Source organism: Arvicola amphibius, chromosome 9, assembly GCF_903992535.2.
Source record: "Arvicola amphibius chromosome 9, mArvAmp1.2, whole genome shotgun sequence".
Taxonomy (NCBI): Eukaryota; Metazoa; Chordata; class Mammalia; order Rodentia; family Cricetidae; genus Arvicola; species Arvicola amphibius.
Genome location: NC_052055.2, coordinates 111241041 through 111260114, shown reverse-complemented (window position 1 = coordinate 111260114; position 19074 = coordinate 111241041). Strand labels below are relative to the sequence as shown.

Sequence of the window (19074 nt, the reverse complement as noted above, 5' to 3'; positions counted from 1 at the left end):
ACAAGAGTCACATAGAAGGTGTGAAAAGTGTGTCTTTGTTGGTCTAAATCACTAAGGTTCCAGGTTGTTGGTTGGGTTACTGGCCTAGTTCAATTCAGGATTCATCATTTAGTGGGATTTTTAATATATACTCAGCCAAATGGAAATTAAGCATTCTATACACCGCTTGGACCTCACCCCTAAAAGTTGCTGAACATGTAAGCCTATATCTTACCTGTGTTATTTTTAACTTGTAGGGATTGACCCAAGGGTTTCTGTGTGTTAGACAAGTGCTGAGGTGCTGAGCTATGTCCCTCACACCTTCTAACCCTCAAAAACCTCTCAAGAGAAATTCTATCATCTGCATCTTGCAAAACTAGAAAAGGCACATTAAAAAGAGACTTTGATTCACATACGAAGTCCATACTTAAGGAGGCACATGAACGCCTACCCATCTGCACCCCAATCAGCTACTTGTGTTATTGTGGGTGACAGAACACCAACCGAAGCCACAGGAAGGAAGAGTTGGTTTGGACTCGCAGCTTGAGGGTTCAACCCGTCATGATGGAGAAGCTGGGGAAGCAGGAGCGTGAGGTCACATGGCGCAACCAGCAAGGTGACAAGTGAGCAGAGAGAGATGAGAACTGGTCTCCAACCAACTTTCTCATTCTTATCCAGTTAACCAATGGGAGCATTTAGGGTGGGTCTTCCTACTTTAATCTAGATAACACCTCATAGACAGGCCCAAAGGCGTCCTGTCAAGCTGACAACCAATATAACCCGTTGGTGTACCTACAGGCCATTCACTTTACTCCACCGGTACACTGTTATTTAAATGTTCATGTCTGGGATTTATTGAAGGACCCTTGGGTGAAAGCATCAAATCTTGGAAGCTAATGGAGGGATCCCGGGGCAATGGAGCAGCTGCTCAGAGGAGATCCCCTTCTTTCAGCACTGATCATTCTTCACTATAGGTTGAATTTTATGGTTATGGCAATATAGAAACTGTGACTACGAAAAGAAGATCCGAAATAAATTAGATTTTATTTACATGTACAAAAGATGTATAACTGTATAATGGGGCAAAGGGGGAAACTTTAACAGGTGCTCTATGTGGGAGCCATCTGCCTGTTAACTATTCCAGGCAGTGTGTACATGGAGGTAAGTCCCCACTATTCTCTATGGCTGCACTTGGCTATACCATCAATACTTCCCTTTTCTGGGAGTATGCACCCATGCATGCTTGTGCATGGTGTGTGTGTGTGTGTGTGTGTGTGTAAGAGAGGTGGGAGTTGCGGATGGAGCCAGGGCCTCTCACATGCTCAGCTGCCAGCTCGTTAGCCCTGAGCTGTAACCCCAGTTACTCTTTTGCATCTTTTAAAGGAAATCCTGAAACTTGCTTTGCAACCATCAGTTGATGTGGCTCCTCACACCGTAACCCCGTTTCTCAGATTCCTATTGATGGCGAACTTACAACCTTCAGCTTGGTTATTTCATTTTGAATGACATTCCATAAGTATCTTTTTTTTCCTTTTCGATTTTTACATTTCTCAGAGTTAATGCATAAGGAATCAATGAAGCTTATCTCTTAAGATTCCTTCACATCATTCAGAATAATGTATTTGGCTACTTTGAAAACATGATGAAATTACTTTACAGACATCCTAGGTTCCTTTCTAGAAACACCTTCCATCAGCTTCAAGACTTAAGATCTTGTTAATTAAAAAATAAGTTTATGAAGCCAGTCACCCATTATAGGATGCCAGTAAACGAAACACCAACCTGCTGGCTTCACTTGTCAGAGCTCCGTGCCACTAAATCACCAGTCTATCTCCCTCCAATCAGAGAGAATAAAAACTGGGAAAATAAACCAAAGGTCCACTTCTTTTTCTGTAAGTAAGATCTCACAGGAAAATCTATGCTGCAGCAGGAATTGAAGTAAAACATCTATATACCGCTGTGAAATAATATGTGAGAAATAATATAACAGAAACCATGAGTGAAGACAAACACCCAAAGCAAATGAGGGAACCGTAGTGTGCCCATGCTCACGACATACTCAGGAAGAAGAAAACTGCATACAAAACAGACCCATAGCTGGAGAGAGCATTTTTGTGATTTGTGATGGCAGGGCACAGTGGTAGAGGATGAAAACTATCTTTCTTCTAATTTAGAGTCAATTGCAATAAGAATTCTATCTTCCAAAAAGAGAAATACAGTAAATATTTAAAAGGTTATTTTGCCTGAAAGTATTTAAAGTTCTTTTTTTTTTTTTTCCTGCAGAAGGATGAAAACGAAAATCTCACAAGCAGATCTGGATCACGTGCCAGCCTGTTAACAACCCCCCTGCAGCCAAATGGAAGAAACTAGAGGCTTCCGTATGCCAGACCAAACAGCTGGTCTCCCCAAGGAAGTGGGTTAGCGAGAGGCTGGCAGCCCACAACTCACTGCAGAAAAGCTCTTCTCAGAGCCTCCTACTTTTTGTATTCTGTTAAAATAGCCACCAGAGGGGAGGACATACGGATGGGGCGCAGCCCGGAGCCAGATGGTGAGGGGTGAGGAAGACAAGACTCCCAGCTCCCAGCACTAAAACTGAATGGCCTCTGGACAGCTTGGAGTGCCAACACAGGAAGTGGCTTGTGCCAACCAAGTTTTGCCCTCCCACATCAGGTTGTGGAGGACGGATGTTCTGATCTCTACAACACTCAAAACAAGCACCTTTACTTTTTCACAAAACACTGGGATGGATAATCCATGCATTGAATCAGCGCCCCTCCTTGGGAAGAAACGTTTGCTATCTGATTAGATACTCTAAACAGGAGCATGCTGGTCCTGGGTTCCAGCCGGACCAGGGTTTAGGATGAGCAGAGAGGGGCACATCTTGCTTTGACTTCAACTGTATCAAGGAATTTTACCAACTGTTACTCTAAAACTTGGCTTTTCAGGTGACCACTCCTTCAGGGGACCTTGTCCAAGTCATGTTTTCCCCCACATAACTTGTCTAGGAGAGAAAGGGATAAGCAAACGCAAAGGAAAACTGTGGCTCAAATAGACACTCTCATCTCAAACGCTTCAGCTTCTTACAGGACAGTCCTCCACTTGCTCCATGGCTCTTGGTCTGCTATTTTATTAGTAAATACGCCCAATCCTTCCCCTACTGAATCATTTAAATAGGAGGCAAACCTGAAACTTTCATTCACAGAGATGACCTCCAGATTCTCTCTCTACTTCCTTCTCATGCGTGTGGCCCCAAGGTCAAGAAAGAAGGATGCTCAAAGTAACATATGAACATGACCCATCAAGGGGGACCTGCTACATCTGAAAATGGAGGTTATTGAGAGAAAGACAAGAAAAGAGGGGAATTAGGCAACACTGTTCACTATTGCTAGGGGCCTCACTTCCCCCAAGTCCAACACTCTGATTAGGATCCAACTGCAGAGCAAGTTTGGGGCTGTGCATTCCAACTTCATGAACAGAAAACTCTGAACCCGCAGCAACCACAGGCCTACGGGGAGGTGCTTCAGCTTCCGGAACAACGCTTTTCAATTTAAAAAAGCTAACTCCTGTAGGTTTTCATGGGTGCTTGGGGGCAATGAAAATCCCATAAACAAGCAGTTAGAACTCAGTGGCTTTTCTTAGGCCAGAAGCACCAGTCGGGATTTGTGGTTGCGAAAGGATACTCAGATCCAGCCCCCTTCCAAAGAACCCATAGTCTTACACACAGAACTCTCTGCCACGGCGTAAAGTAAAACTCGTGGCTGTCACATTTACCTTGCAACCCAAACTCTTGTGAGATAACTCTGTCTACATCTACCCAAGCCATGATGGGGCATTACACGGGACAGCCAAGGCCAAGTGTGATCAGCGATAATCACAGATACTGTGTAAACCTGTGTAGCCTTTTTCATTTGAATCTAAGACAACTAAGCCACTGGTTTTCAGATGGGAGGGTGAGGTTTTACTGTAGCTCATATTACGTCAGAAGTCACAGTCCCTGTAGGACTAAGTGGCCTGTTCTATCTGATTCAATGAACTTCATTCTCAAATATAACAACACAGACGAAATGCTAGTTGCATAATGGATTCTTTCCCAATTATATCCTAGCTAAAAGCAAGGCAGATGGCCTATGGAGCTTAATAAAAAAAATACAGACCTAGTCCCTGCCTAGTGTGCTGTTTCACTGATATCCTTAGTATGGTCTTCTAGGATCAGGTTGTAGACTAAGGTGTTTTTCTGCCCTGTGTAAGAACTATGTCCCATCCATTTTTATTAAAGAAAAAATCAGAAGCTGTGCTGCCCAGCTCCTTGACAATAGCCTTTCATTATCATCCTTCAAGGCACTCTTTCTAATTTTGAGGACATAGTATCTTGTTCGCATTGCTGGCGTGATGGGTACGCAGACTTTGAGATTTCAAAATTATTGGGGGTCAGTTTGTCACAGCTCCTCCAGTTTCTGTCGTCTACAGACAGCTGTTGGTCTCCCAGAGTTGGCTTAAGGTTGTACTTAGCCAGTTTGTGTCTTTGACCAAGGACGATCTCGAGCACGCCCGTGGTGAAGAACGAGATAGTTCAAGCACTTGACGCTTCGAAGACTACAGAGCGAGGGTGACAGACCCCTAGTGACATCAGTGGACCACAGCAGGGTTTTTTTTAATATTTATTTATTTATTATGTATACAATATCCTGTCTGTGTGTATGCCTGCTGGCCAGAAGAGGGCACCAGACTTCATTACAGATGGTTGTGAGCCACCATGTGGTTGCTGGGAATTGAACTCAGGACCTTTGGAAGGGCAGGTAATGCTCTTAACCTCTAAGCCATCTCTCCAGCCTCGCACAGCAGGGTTTTTAAAACTTCAAGTGAAAGGCTGATGGCTCCATGACATAGCCAACCCAAGACTACTAGAAGGAACAAGAAATAAAGACCCAGTGGACTGATCAGGGAGATTACATCATAGTTATTCATTTAGCATTTCTATTTTCTATTTTCTGAAAAGATAGACTTCCTCTGTCAGTTTCACCGGCCTGTAACCCCTTAGCACACAGTGTTATGTAAACTGAGAAGAAACATTTAAAAATGATGCCTCAGACTCTAATCCTCTGCCCCCAACCCATGCCCAACCCCAACCACATTCATCAGTTCACACCACATACATAATTTTTCACTACAATGGGCCTATCTGTATAAGCTCAATAATAAACTGTCTTCCTTTAACCAGGATGTATGACTGGGAAAATCTATTATGCAACCAACACCCTGCCTGCAATGTTGTATCAGAGAATGAAACTCGGTGAAAGAGAACAGGACATTTATTTAACTTCTCCTGGGAAGCCTACCTTCCAACCAGGACTGCAATGCAGCCTTCTGAGGAGAGCCTCTGCCGGCTCATCCACTCTCATAACCTTCCTTATAATCAGCAACAGGCTGGGAATTACATGGCCCATTGCCGCCTCATTACAAGTGATGACAGTGTCATTTCTTTGAGGCCACACTAGAGAACAGCAAGAAGGAAGGCACTGAGGAGTGGCTTGGCCACCCTGAAGCCTCACAGGTGACCTGAGAAGATGTCAGATCAGATGCCCCCTCCACCCCACTCCATCCCTCCCCCATCCCACCACCTAGGACTAGTCAGTTCAGAATCTGCATCCCCAGCCCAGCCTCCTTTGCAGAGAGATGCTGCCATGGATTTAGAACCTCAAGCCTATCAGAAACGAGGGATATTTCATATGCCTGCCTCTCTCCACAAGGAAAGTCTGAGCTTAGGGTAATAATCTCTCAGCTTCGCAATGCGACGGGTATTTGCGCCTCACTTGAAAATAAAGGGCCTAACTAGAGGTCACAATGCCGACAGTCTAAAACTGCAAAGGCACAGGAACCAAGTCAAATAAGCTACTCAGCCAAGGCTGTTCTAACGGAAGATGACCTGATACCAATTTGCAAACTGGACCCGACAGCAATATGTAATTAACTCAGCACACCCTGAGCCTCCTGCATTACTTTTTAGGTGACTAAGTGTTAGCAAACCCAACTAACACAGAGCGGCCATGTTCCAAAGGTTATGTTTACCATATCACAAATGTAACTCTGAAGTCAGAAAGGGACTTCCTAGTATGATTGTGAAAGGCCACACTTATTTAGTATCTTCTAAGGACATAAATTATCAGGGACTTTTTGATTAGACGATTATTTTCTTTACTGTATTTCTAGAGAACTAGAAAAAATAAGCTTTTAAACTATCAGCCGAGAGTGGTGGGGATGGTACCTATCTGTCATCCAGCACTCAGGGGGTTGAGGTGGGAAGTTAGTGAGTTTGAAGCTAGCCTGAGCTACATAGGAAAATTGTCTCCAAAAGAAAAAACACATTTATGTGCATATAAACTTATTAGCAAAGTACTAGGAAAGATGCTTTATTCATCCATCATCCGTCTTAATCGTTATTGACTTTAGAAACCCAAATACTACATCCAAAGACAACACAACATAACGTGCATAGCTGTGCATCCAAAGCCACTCCATTTTACCCGAAGGAGAATAGCTTGAGATCCAACTGAGGTTCCTAATTTTCGTGAAGGGACTCCAAGTCTGCACAAAGGCTACATCATCTTGCATGAATGCCAAGCCCTCTCCAAAGAACATAATGCAACTTTCAATCAAAATCTCATGTTTAATAACGCCAGTTTGGGGCTGGGAGGTAGTGGTGCATGCCTTTAATCCCAGTAGTTGGGAATCAGAGGCAGGTGGATCTCTGTGAGTTCCAGGCCAGCCAGAGCTAGTTCCAGGACATATAGGTCTGTTACACAGAGAAACCCTGTGTCGAAAAATAAAACAAAACAACACCAACAAAATGCCAGTTTGGAGCTGGGGCGGGGGAGGGGAAGCTCAGTTAGTAGGATACTCGCCTAGCATACGTGAAGTCCTGGGTTTGACCCCTAGGTCAAATGTCACCATATCTCAGGCCACATACACGCTGGCTGACGGTACAGCAAATGAGCCCACTCTGCTCATCAAACCAGGGAGGCCTTTCCACGACCAAGACCCAATGGTGGAGTCATACCTGGCTTTCTCCGTGGTTCCGGCCACTCTCAGCTCTGAGGACAGACTTGGGTTTCCGGGACTTGAAGTTACCCATGCTGGGTCTCAGCACGCCATCTAGCAGCAGGGTCTGTTCCGCATGCTGGGCCTCGTGCAAGGGCGGAGCAAGCTCGTCTATTCGAGCCCCCACCTGTGGATAGTTCTCTTTATTGTTTTCATCTCTGCAAGAAGAAAGACCCAACTTAGAACAGACCCAACACAGGTAAACCTGTAATAAAAAGAGCTGATGAGATTAGCCACGCTGTAGTCAGAAGGAACCCAGGCAATGTGAATGCCATTCTTGTTTCTCTCTATTTTTAATTTTTAAGTCAGGGTCTCACGTATCTCAGACTGGCCTTGAACTCACTATTATTCAAGGGTGACCTTGAACTGTGGATCCTGTCTTCCCTCCTGTACCCACCATGTGCTAGGATTACAAATAGGTACTACCATGCCTGACTTATAAGGTGCCAGGGATTGAACCCAGGGCCTCAGGCCAACTGAGTACAGCCCCATGCATCCTGTCACTCTCTCTTCCCATGCATCTAAGTCTTCACTTGAAGACACCCGGCTTTCACTGTGTATCCTTCTTCCGTCCCACAATAACAACATGAGACCTTCAGCCTAGGTACTTGAGGTCCCAAATTTACAGGTTAAAATTCGAAAGTGCTGTGGTTATAAGCAGCCCACATAGCAGACAGACCAACTCAAACACTCCCAGAATCATCGAACAGATCTCAGTCTCTTGGACTCAATTCTTGGTTCAAGCCATGTTTCCTATCCATTGGCAAAGAGAGTTTGCAGCATGGCTCTGTTTGTAGAGGAGGCAAGCCATCCAGATGAGTTTTAAGTCCAGTGATGTGTTTCCCCCAGCTGGGCCTTTGAGCAAGGCCTTGAATGCAACATGGAACAAGCTCCCAGTGTGGGGGTTCCCCCAGGGATGAGTTACTAGAGTGACACAGGCCTGCCATCCCAGCGACTTCAGAAGCTGAGGCGGGAAGATCAAACCTAAAGTCCATCCTGGGAATTTAGTGAGCTCTGTCTCCTAACAAAAAGCAAAAGAAAGGAAGAGGGAGCTAGGGATATGGCATGGTGGTAGGGTTAATGCCTTGCCTAGTCAAGGTCCTAGGTTCAATTCCCAGTCTCACACTCACACACCCTACTTAGTTCTGGCAGGGATGGCCCAAGTTTCATATAATATGCCCAACGGCTAATGTTCTCTTCTGAAACCATCTGCCCCGCTTAAATCTCTAGGCGTTTTACTTTCCATAGAGCTGGCAAATAGGCAATCACAGCCATAATGAAACGAGGGTATGAATTAGATTCTTTGCCATAGACTCTAAGGTTTGCATGGTCAATATCACCAACCTTACTCTCTGGCAATTCACCAGAAGCAGCTACTTCCTGGGCATTTTTGCCCCCTGCACCCGAGAAAGCACTGTGGTAAGGTGCAATAGGAAGCAACAATCCCCAGTTGCTCAGACACATGAAGCAAGAGAGGGAAGTCCAGGGAGGGAAGGTCCCCCACCAGACCCACCACTCAACACAGCTTCCTGCAGGTGACGACTGAACTCACTAAGCTGTTGATGGGAGTGGGGGTGAGGAGAAGCCACCAGGACTGGTGATTTGCCAGTCAAGTCGCAGGTGGCATATCGAACAAGAAGAAGTGAGGGTAAAAAGCTGGGGGGGGGGGGCAGTGCTGGTGACCCAGTTGTTAACAATCACTTTTTCCATGTCACTAATGGCTTTAGACATTAGAGGCAAGCCAGGGCTGGGAACTTAGCCCATTCCAGTGAATTCTACTGCCTGTAGCGAGGTGAAGTGGGGCGCTATGCATCTGCTCAAGTCCCTGCCAGGGAAAGGAAGCAACAGCATTCTTTCCAGGAGCATTTGTTCCTCATCCACATCGGAATCCAGAACCCTCCATAACGGGGGTCCAAGACAGTCAATACATGTTTAGTGACTAAGAATGAGGGCACATTGTCAAATTTAACGGATACATTTTCTGTTCAAGGCTCTGCTCTGAGGGTCTGGAAGCTCACGCCACAATACTCGGCTCAGAAGCACACTTCGAAGGAAAGATGTTTGGGTTCCGAAAAGAGACTCCAGACCCACAGGGTCACTTGTCACAAATCAGAACGTAAGGCGGGTCATACCTGAGCCCAGAGCAGTCGTCCTCGCCTTCATGTAAAGAGACTGTGCCGTCCTCACACCTGAGATGACAGGGAGAACAGCGTGTTAGACACAAAGGTCTACCACGGTAGACGCGGCAGTAATCTAGAGTCGTGTCAAGATTAGCATGGAAAATTACATAACACGGTGATCCTCACCGCTGTCTCCAGGAAGGACACAGAACCACAAACACCCAGCTCCAGTTTCTGATGTCTGCCAAACCACAATACAACACCAACGTGCCTGTCAAAACACGTGAGCTGAAAACGTCAAAATCAGCTTTGACTTTTCACCTCCACAGTGCTTCTCAATCTTCCTACTGCTACAATCCTTTAACACAGTTCCTTATGTCCTGGTGACCCCCAACCATCAAAATTAGTTGCTTGCTACTTTGTAACTGTAATTTTGCTACTGTTCTGGATCGTAGCTTAAGCATGTGATATGCAGATGGTCTTAGGTAACCCCTGTGAACGGGTCGTTGAGAGCCACTGGTCTAAAGAGCTGTGAGAGCTCACTAATACTAAGATGCTCCCAGGAGGACGTCAGACACCAAGGACTGCTCTCAAGAGAGATCCCATAATCCTTTGCATCAGGCACTCTGTCCTGTGCCCTATGCCACCACAGCAACCACTGGCCTCGGGCTTCCTCTTTCTCACAAGACTTCCTAACTAATCTGATGAAAAAGACTTTCCTCTTCCACATTAAAAAGAAAAAAAAATCCCTGGTGTTCCCTACTCCCCAAGGGGGCCTACAGTAAGAGTGTTGTTGTCCCTAAGTAAGAGGGAGTCTCTGTTCCACTTCCCAGCCATTCATCCTGCCTCGCCCAGCCCCACCCTGGAACATTTTCCTATCTTCCATTCCCATCCACCCCGCACTGACCAAAGCAGGAGGTACCAGTAGTGAACAGGAACCTTCCCAGCCAGATCCACACACATCATTATAATGATGTTCATTTTAATGGATAAATGTTTACTCTTCCTTCTTTGGTTCTGGTGTCTTTTGTGCGTCTGAGACCCTTTGAATTGGTTTCTTATTGCAGGCAACAGCTATAGCCGTAACTATACTTAGAGAAACGCTGACAGTTCTTTTTCTAGGGACACCACCATGGCTCCCAAGTGCAGCATTGCGGAATGACTCTGCTCCCTTGGCAGAATAACCGAGGAGTTTAAACAACGGAACCGATGGCTATTAATTAACATCGACTGCTTCCCAGGTGCTCAGTTCAACTTCTGTGATGGGTAACGGTAATCACCAACTTGATGGAAGTTTCTAGAGTATGTTAATTGATGTGAAAAGACCCAGCCTGATTGTGGGCAGCACCGTTCCAGAGGCTAGAGACTGAGACAGAGAGAAAGTGAGCTGAGGATCAACATCCATCTCTTCCTGCTTCCAGACAAGATGCGATGTGATCAGCTTCCACAAGCTCCTGTCTGGCGCCTTGCCCACTACGATGGACCGCCCTTCAGATTCTGAGCCAAAATCAACCCTGTGTTAAGTGGTTTTCGGTCAAGGTGTCACACCACAGCAGTGAGAAAAGTTGGACCAACGTGTCTAACATTTTCTAAGGTTAAGAACTGACCATTACGCTTTATTTTAATGTCCAGTTCACTGAGGTAAACAAGTGATAGCAATGTCAAATTCCTATTGAAGTTATTATGTGCTGGCTCCCTTCTTTCCTATTTCTGTTCTTGATCCAGACACGTTTAATATATCTATGTTTGATATATATGTATATATATATATATATTACGTTATAATATAACGTAACATTATTTCTTAAGGATACAAGATTTTCAAAAGATCTGGATCCTGTTCTGAGATATTCAGTGTGGTTGAGTAGGCGAAAATAAAACAAACAAATACATATGCACAAATATAATACAGTGCTTATGCTACATTAAATAACATATTTAAATATTCATCACTGGAAACGCTGTATAATTAGTCCACAAATTAACTGAAGAAAGCTTCTGTTCTCTTCCCTTACAGCCTCTTATTAAATTATGGCTTTTGTAGTGAATTATACAAAGGCCACCTACAGACTTGAGCCCTCTTTATCTAAAAGAATATTCCGTTCCCTGTGGCAATAAAATAAACAAAATGCTCTCTTATGTTTTTGACTACCAATAGACCCACTCGATTTATCTCATGAGAAATAGCAATTCAGTCCCCAAGTTTTACACGCTGCCCCATCATCAGCATTCAAACGTAGTTCACGGAGGCTTTGCAATGTGAATGACAGTGTTTTCCGAGAGTGAAACAGAGAAAGTCACACAATCTAGAATCCTAGACTTCTCACCTCTAAGAATTCCAACTCCCAGTCCCAGCCCCAAGTTCAGCCATGCTGCCTGAGGACTTGGAAGTCTCTCCTCTAGAAATGATTGTTTCCCCCTCTAAGCACGATGGCCCGAGAATGGAAATTTAGCACCAGAGCAGGTGACTTTTGGGCCATCAGGCTGGACCAAATTAGTGGAGCAGAAATATCTCCTAAACAACCGCCAACTGCTGCTCAGGACACACAAGTTCAAGATCACAGGTCCAGCAGTGGAAATCGATGTCTTCACAGGCCCTGGAGTTCATCCCTGCTCCTTGAGCGAGGCAGAATTCTCCATTGTTTTACTAGGGACCATCAACCCCCACCCAATCAGCATCTCATTTTTGTCCTTGCCCAGGAGGGCCCTACAAAGGGACAATGTTGGCCTGGTTATGAAACTGAATTCTGCTATAGGAAGCCACAATCATGGCTCCCCATTTTTTGGAAGGCCATTAACTCAGACTAAGTGACCAACTGACCCAGGCACGGTGTTCTCTAACAATACTGTTAAACCACACAGAGAGTTTAAAGGCCAATCCTTTTTATGATCTCCCTCTTAAGTCCTCAGAACAAAAATATTATATTAATCAAGAAAACCTAGGCTCAGAAAAACAAACATTACGTAGGTAGATCCTGACTTCCAAGTTTTATTTTTTTTATTTTTTTTTATTTAATTTTATTTTTTTTTTTTTTTTACTTTTTGAGACAGGGTTTCTCTGTAGCTTTGGAGCCTGTCCTGGAACTAGCTCTTGTAGACCAGGCTGGCCTCGAATTTTTATACATGTGTATTTGTGCAGGAGAGAGTAGGGCTGAGGTTGGGAAACTAGAAAAAGTCCATGAGGGGGGAAAGAACAGAACACGTGATGTGGATATGGTAAGGGGAGGGGCAGAGGAAGGAGAGGGATGGGGAACAACCAACTAAAGCTAACACTACAAGCAAACCTGTTACTTTAGATACTAACTGAAAAATGGACTCAAAAGAGAGAAATAGTCCATCAGGATGGTGTATTCAGAAATAGCTGTTTGGAAACATGGTATGTTATGTATTGTAGATATTTTAACAAGTGTGAATTCAATGAGAGGACATTTCCAGTCTTGCAATAACGTAGCAATGTCCCGATGTTCTTCTGATTGGGCGCTGTCACAGCGGATCTCCGCCACCAAGTGGCTAACCACTAACGTTTTACGGCCAGTGTGCTTTAGACAAAAATAGAAAATGTCAGCCCTGACAGGGTTCACGGCTGCTTCCTGGAAGTCGCTGAAGTCACACGTCTGTGTGTGACTGAACTGTGAGGGAGAATGTTTTCCTTCTGGTTGGCCATGGTGAAAAGGAAAGAATGTTAAAGACACTTCCAGCAAGTGACTTCTGGGTAGCTCTCCTCGGCAGGCCGTCAGAGCGCATCACTTGGGATGGCTCAGACATCTCCGCAACAACTCCAACTGTGGTCTCGCTTCTCCCTCTTTTACTTTGCGCAGTCTGCCAAGCACAAACAAAAGAAAAGAGCGCACAGTTCCCAGACCACACGACGTCTGCACCTTCTCAGGCCAGCCTGACAGCTAAGAAAGAACGCAGTCCCAGGAGGCCGAGCTATTGCCAGGATTCCAAGGCTCTACTCTAGGGAACCTTGCTTGTCCCTGCCCCACATCACCAAGTCCACAGACAAAAGTCACATGACATTGTCGGTCTCTTTTCTCAGAGGCACACGAGACTGGAGAGCCAGACTTCTTGGAATAGTGGAAGCTAAAGACATATCCATGAGAAGTTATCTTCTAACAGGAAGAGAGGTCCCAACTTGATGGGTTGGCAGAGAAAAATGGTAAAAATGGTTTCTCTTCTTCTCTCCCCCCCCCCCCAGCACCACAGCCCTGAAGGCAAAGTTGCAGAGATGCAACCCTCTCAGGGAATTTCCCACAGTGTGGTCCCAGAACCTCCTGTATCAGTGCTCTCAGGAATACCTGACTAAGAAGAGCAGACTGCAGACTGCCCTGCCTCTGCCCCACACAGCTCTGAGGGTAGAATGTCAACCTCTGTGGGCAGTTGCCTGTTGCATTTTTTGTTGGTTTTGGGTTTTTTTTTTTTTTTTTTAGATGTCTCTTGTAATCCAGGCTGGCCTCAAACTTTGCTATGTAGCCAAAAATGACCTTGAACTTCTGATCCTCCTGCCTCTACCACCACGTGCTGGAGATCACAGGAGTTCACCACCATCACCACCCAGCTTTATTTTGTGCTCGGAATCAAACCCAGGGCTTCTTGCATGCCCTATACTACTATAAACTTTTATTTTTTTATCTATTTTTATTTTATATGCTTTGGTCCTTTGAATATAATTGGCCCCCATAAACTCACAGGGAGTGGCACTACCAGGAGGTATAGCTTTGGAGTAGGTGCGGCCTTGTTGGAGGAAGTATGTCACTGTGGAAGCAGGCTTTGGGGGCTCATATATGCTCAAGCCACACGCAGTGTCTCAGTTCTCTTCCTGTTCCCTGTGGATCAAAATGTAGAGCTCTCAGCTCCTTTTCCAGCACCATGTATGTCTGCACACCATCATGTCCCACCATGATGATAATGGACTAAACCTCTAAAACTGTAAGCCATCCCAATAAATGTTTTCCTTTATTAGTTGCTGTGGTCATGGTGTCTCTTCACAGCAATAGAAACCCAAACTAAGACATGTTCATTGGGGTTTTGCCTGAATGTATGTCTGTGTGAGGCTGTCAGAGTCTCTAGAACTGGACAGATAGTTGTGAGCTGCCATGTGGATGCTGGGAATTGAACCTGGGTCCTCTGGAAGAGCAACCAGTGCTGTTAACCTCTGAGACATCTCTCCTGCCCCCTTGTGATGTAAACTTCTAAACAGCACTTCCCAGCCACTTGACTAGTATGCTTCTAAAATATTTTCATCTAATGGTTTCTAAAACTCAAGCCAGCTCTGACCTGACTCCAAGCCAAATACGCATCTTAGGTCCTCTCTTAGCCCCAAGTCTATATTTATCAGAAGAGTCAACCCCCTTCCAAGGTAGTGGTGATCAGTTCATTTTGTAAACCAATACCTAGAATCTACAGGCTGTGACCCAGTAAGAGACTTCGAAAACAACCCTTCTTGAAAGGATGCTGCAGAAGGCCAAGGCCACTCAGATGTTGAGGGGGAGGGAGGTCGTATATAAAACTGAGTTAAATTCACCCAGACCTACACAGGCATCTCAAGGCCTGAGAAAAACCAAGAAGAGGATAGTCTGCCTTTGAATCTCAATTCCGCTTTCCTTTGACTCTCAAGACCTCGAGCTGGGCAGGCCTGGGCATGGGCCACTGAGCATTGTCTTAGGTTCAGGTCTGAGGACCTGAGTTTGAAACCACTTTAAAGTCCATCAGAGTGGTGGTGTAGACAAAGCCCCAGGGCTGGGGTGAATGGAGACAGAAGGATCCCCAGAGCTCATTAGCTGCCAGTCCTATTCATCCATGAACTCCAAGTGCAGTGAGAGATGAATTCCAATGAGATAAAAGGAAGACACAGGAAGTTAACCTCTGACCTCCACAGGCACTCTCATGTGCACGCACACACAAATGCACACATACAAACTAGCTGAATAGCATCCTTTCAGATTGGACTACCTGATAAAACAATTCACAGGAAACACTAGAAACACTAATGACTATGTGGACCCACCTTCCAAGACACATGGTTTTTCACTTCCATTTTAATAAGGCTCACTACCACAGACCTCAACCCAAAAGAAAGCCTCTCAGTGGTGTGGGGAGGAGGCAATGAGACGGGTGGGGGCAGGAGGTAGAGGACATTTGCTCATCTCAGAAACATCAAAACATCCTCGGAGTACACCAACATCTCAACCAAACATTTCCAGGGCACCTGCTACGTCTGTGTCTTGGGATAGCACCCTCCTTCCTGATGGCTAAGGGACTGCGCCCACAGATGCAAGAACAGGCCCATATTATTGAGGGGAGAAGAAAAAAACAATGTTGTATTTGGCAACCACTGGTTTAAGATGCCCCTCGTCTCTGGCCTGTCAGACCTGTGATGCTCTTGGAACCCTGTCAGTGCCTTCGATTCTTGTATTAGCCAGATGGCTTCCCTGTCACCACTCACAGCCTTTTAAAAGGAACCGCTGTCACCTCTCTAAAAGTAACAACGTGATCTTATGCAACCAGAACTCCTTGGGGAGTATCCAAGGATGAGACACGACAGTCTCCCCAGCATTTAACCACAGCACGCACACACACAACACACACACACACACACACAACACACCGCAACCCATATGAAATCTGGAACTAAATGTCTCCCTCTTGAAGGGCCTGGGCCTGTGACTGGGGCTGACTCTAGCCACTTAAGGCACCTGAGAATCAAGCCCAGAAAGCGCATAGTGTCAGAAAGTCCAGCAGGGGCAAAGAGAGGTAGGTATCCGACTGCTTGAACCAGGAAACCCAGGCCTCATCTTTGATCCACAGATATATCTCTCCTCTTCTCTCAGCCTTTTATAGAGAGGCAAAGTGGCAAAGCAATGTCACTACCACTGTCCCAGTGGGCAGGCTATAGTGCACCTTGGAAAGTCTACCTGGTCTACCTTTTAAAGAGACCCCACTTAGGGGAGCTCAAAGTGGGACACTATGACAATAGCAAACCAAACAGATGAGCAAAGGCAATTGGGAAAGAGGCCCCAGGGAGCACAGTGGAACCTCGGCCTTCCTCTCCAACTCCCTGCAACAATGGTAGACTCCAAAACCCAGAGGATGCTCTATGCACTGTCCAGGTATCTCATAAATAGCTCCCAAGTCAACTTGCAGCTTCTGTTTGAAACGCGCGACGTTTTTAAGTAGCAGAATACACGACTTTGCAAAGCTTTTCCAGAGTGACTTTTAGCCAAAGATCCCCAAAGTAAACAAGAATGTCCCTATGATAAGACAGCTAAGTGGGATACATATACCCAGCTTATATGTAAATGTCACATACAGAGCCAGAAAAATATACTCCACATTAATTTCTGATATATAGATAGATTATAGTCTCAAGAAAATAAGGAATAGATGACCAGAATAAAAATGAAGCACTATAAATATCAAAACAAAAACAAAAAGAACTATGTGGGCTGGCCTTGAATAAAACACCACTCCCCTCCCTCCACTTTGCTGTTAGTTGCCCTAAGCATCAGGTAAGGCATTTCTCTAGTTATATTATTGAGGTCAGACAAGAAAAAAAAAAAATGACAAAAGGCATCTAGAAAAGTTTACCACACCGTATCTTAAAAATCTGTACACACGGAGGGACGATAAGTTTACCCTGTTTAAACGTGATGGAATTAAATTAACCTCCAGCCCTCTCGCATCCATCTAGTTGGGGCCAACGTACACCGCATGAATGCCATGAAAACTCACAGGCATGTTGGCAAAATAAAACCAAGCTTCCTTTCTGACATGTCACATAGATTAAAAAAAAAGCTAAGCTCCAAGATTGCATATTTTGGGACACAGAGCCTCCCCCAGTAATCAGCTAGGTTTAATACCTACCCCACACATACACCATACCCCCACATACAGCTGCTAAAATACTGGCTGCAACCTGTGAGAGGTTTGTGGGCCCCGCCAGCCTCGCAGTCCCAGGTTCCAGGAGACAATGCATCGCCTGGGAAGAGGGGCTGGGGACGGTGGGTACCTTCACCACAGTTGCTTCGGAAACAAGCATGCAAGTCGATTGTAATGGCAAGAATCACTTACTCAGTTACAGCGGCGCTGCCGAAGGAATTATCCTGAAGGCTGAAACAGAAACAAGAAAACATGAGCCAAGTCCGGCCGGGGAGCCGTCTCCCTAATTGCTCTCCCCGAGTTAGAGCACACACACAAACATGGCATTGCCAGGCAAGTCTCAGGGCTTGCCCGGCACGCTCGCTCTACCTTGGGCTGCTGTCTGCACATGCTCCTGACGACACCCCCAGCAGGGGCCCAGCTGCACCGGCGAACCACAAAGCCCAGCAGCCCGCGAGGCTACGGGGACGATGGGGCGGGGCGCGGCGCCGTGAGACCCGAGGTTGCAGCTGAAGGAACCTAGAGAGGCTCCGCGCAACCCGGGTAACCAGCTAGGAGCTGCTAGGAGTCCAAGCGGCTTGAGCTTGCTACCTCAGCCTGGGCGGGCAATACGGACACCTCCCCACCCTTCCCGCACCGCGCCCCAGTGTATGCAATGCCCGCCTCCCATGGCTAGTTACCTCCCCAGCCCCCACCCCACCCGGAGGATGCAAACGCGCAAAGATGCACCCATCGCCCAGAAAAAAGCAAGGAGATATCGAGAGGGGAGAGGGAGATGGATGCTGAGTCTTGTCTTATTTTCACTGTGTGGTGGTTTTTATTGCCTAGAACAAAAGAAGCTCCAAAGGGCCGGCTGCATCCCCACAGGTCTGAATGCGCTCTGGGTATTTCATTTCGCTGGAGGAAGCGCTCAGCTCAGGACCACACAGCTGTAAATGAGTCTACGCAGGGCGAGTATCGAATGCTTTCCAGGCCTTAGCTGGTGCCTAGGACACCGTGCAAGAGGGAAGGCGGGACTCTCATACCCCAGGCTCCTTGACAAAGGATGGAGTGCAGAACTCACAAACGCAGTTCCCTTGGATAGAGGCTGCTCCTTTGGGGGGAAGGGAAGCTAGCCAGCCCCACCCCCATCCCGCCTTCTTCTTGCTTGAGGGATGTTTGTCCTTGCCCCCTTCAAGTCTCCTGCCGTGTTGACCTTGACTTGAAATAAACAGACAACTGTGAAAGACAGGTCTCTGGATTTTGAAATAAGATTTCCCTGCCAGGAACAGATGAGCTGGTAGCCTCACTCTGTAACCAAACTGATGACTTACTTTATAACACCTGACCTCATTAAAAAGAAAATTCAACTAAATTTTAAAATACCTCGAAAATTTGGAAAAAAGAAGGAGGAGGAGACTCGCCTTCCAGGGTCACACCGAGTCAAAGTTTAAAGGTCCACCCAAGGGCTAGTTAATGGCCCAGGAGGGCCGACTTGTATGGACTTGGCTGTGCCCTTGCATAGAGCCTAGCCAGAGCCCCCTGGCCTGTTAACGGGGACATTCTTCTGTCTGTCCAGATGCAAAGATAACCTCCTCATCTGTCATTTCACGACAGGAAGGACATGAGCGAATTGTGCATCTAACCCAAAGCACCTTCTTTCTAAATGCCTGCAAATAATCTTTGGTGCCTCAAAATGGAGCAAGGAGCAGCTCCATTCATCTCCGATGTGTGCACACAGTTTTTTTTTTAAGTCCCATTTTTAACTTTTCCTGTTTGTACTTGGGGGATAAAAATGAAGGTTTCAGAGAAAAACAACAACAACAAAAAAAGGTTTCCATTAAGTTGTTTTTTTTTTTCCTCTTCTGCAATTTTACTCTCTGATCTCCAAATATTTTTAGATTGGCCAAATATAAGCTTAAAGTGGCCTTCCATATTAATTCTGCAGGTTAAACAGATTCTGAAGTATTGGTTCCTTGCTTGGCGAACTATACTACACACACATTCTTAATCATACGGGCTC

The 19074-nt window shown here is 45.8% G+C and overlaps 1 protein-coding gene across 3 annotated transcripts in view; it reads right to left on the bottom strand.

The window, feature by feature from the left end:
- The window catches only part of Fam13c (family with sequence similarity 13 member C), a 95290-nt gene extending 77797 nt beyond the window's left edge, over window positions 1-17493 (bottom strand). For 2 of the 3 annotated variants that reach the window (XM_038342828.1, XM_038342829.1), the window contains exons 1-3: window positions 17265-17326; window positions 9207-9263; window positions 7034-7232 (exon numbers count right to left, since the gene is read on the bottom strand). In XM_038342828.1, the coding sequence (XP_038198756.1) occupies window positions 7034-7232; window positions 9207-9263; window positions 17265-17326 (318 nt within the window). Of the gene's footprint in view, window positions 1-7033; window positions 7233-9206; window positions 9264-17264; window positions 17327-17441 lie in introns of those variants that run through there. The other variant, XM_038342830.1, reaches the window with a different exon arrangement.
- Between the last annotated feature and the right edge of the window lie 1581 nt (window positions 17494-19074).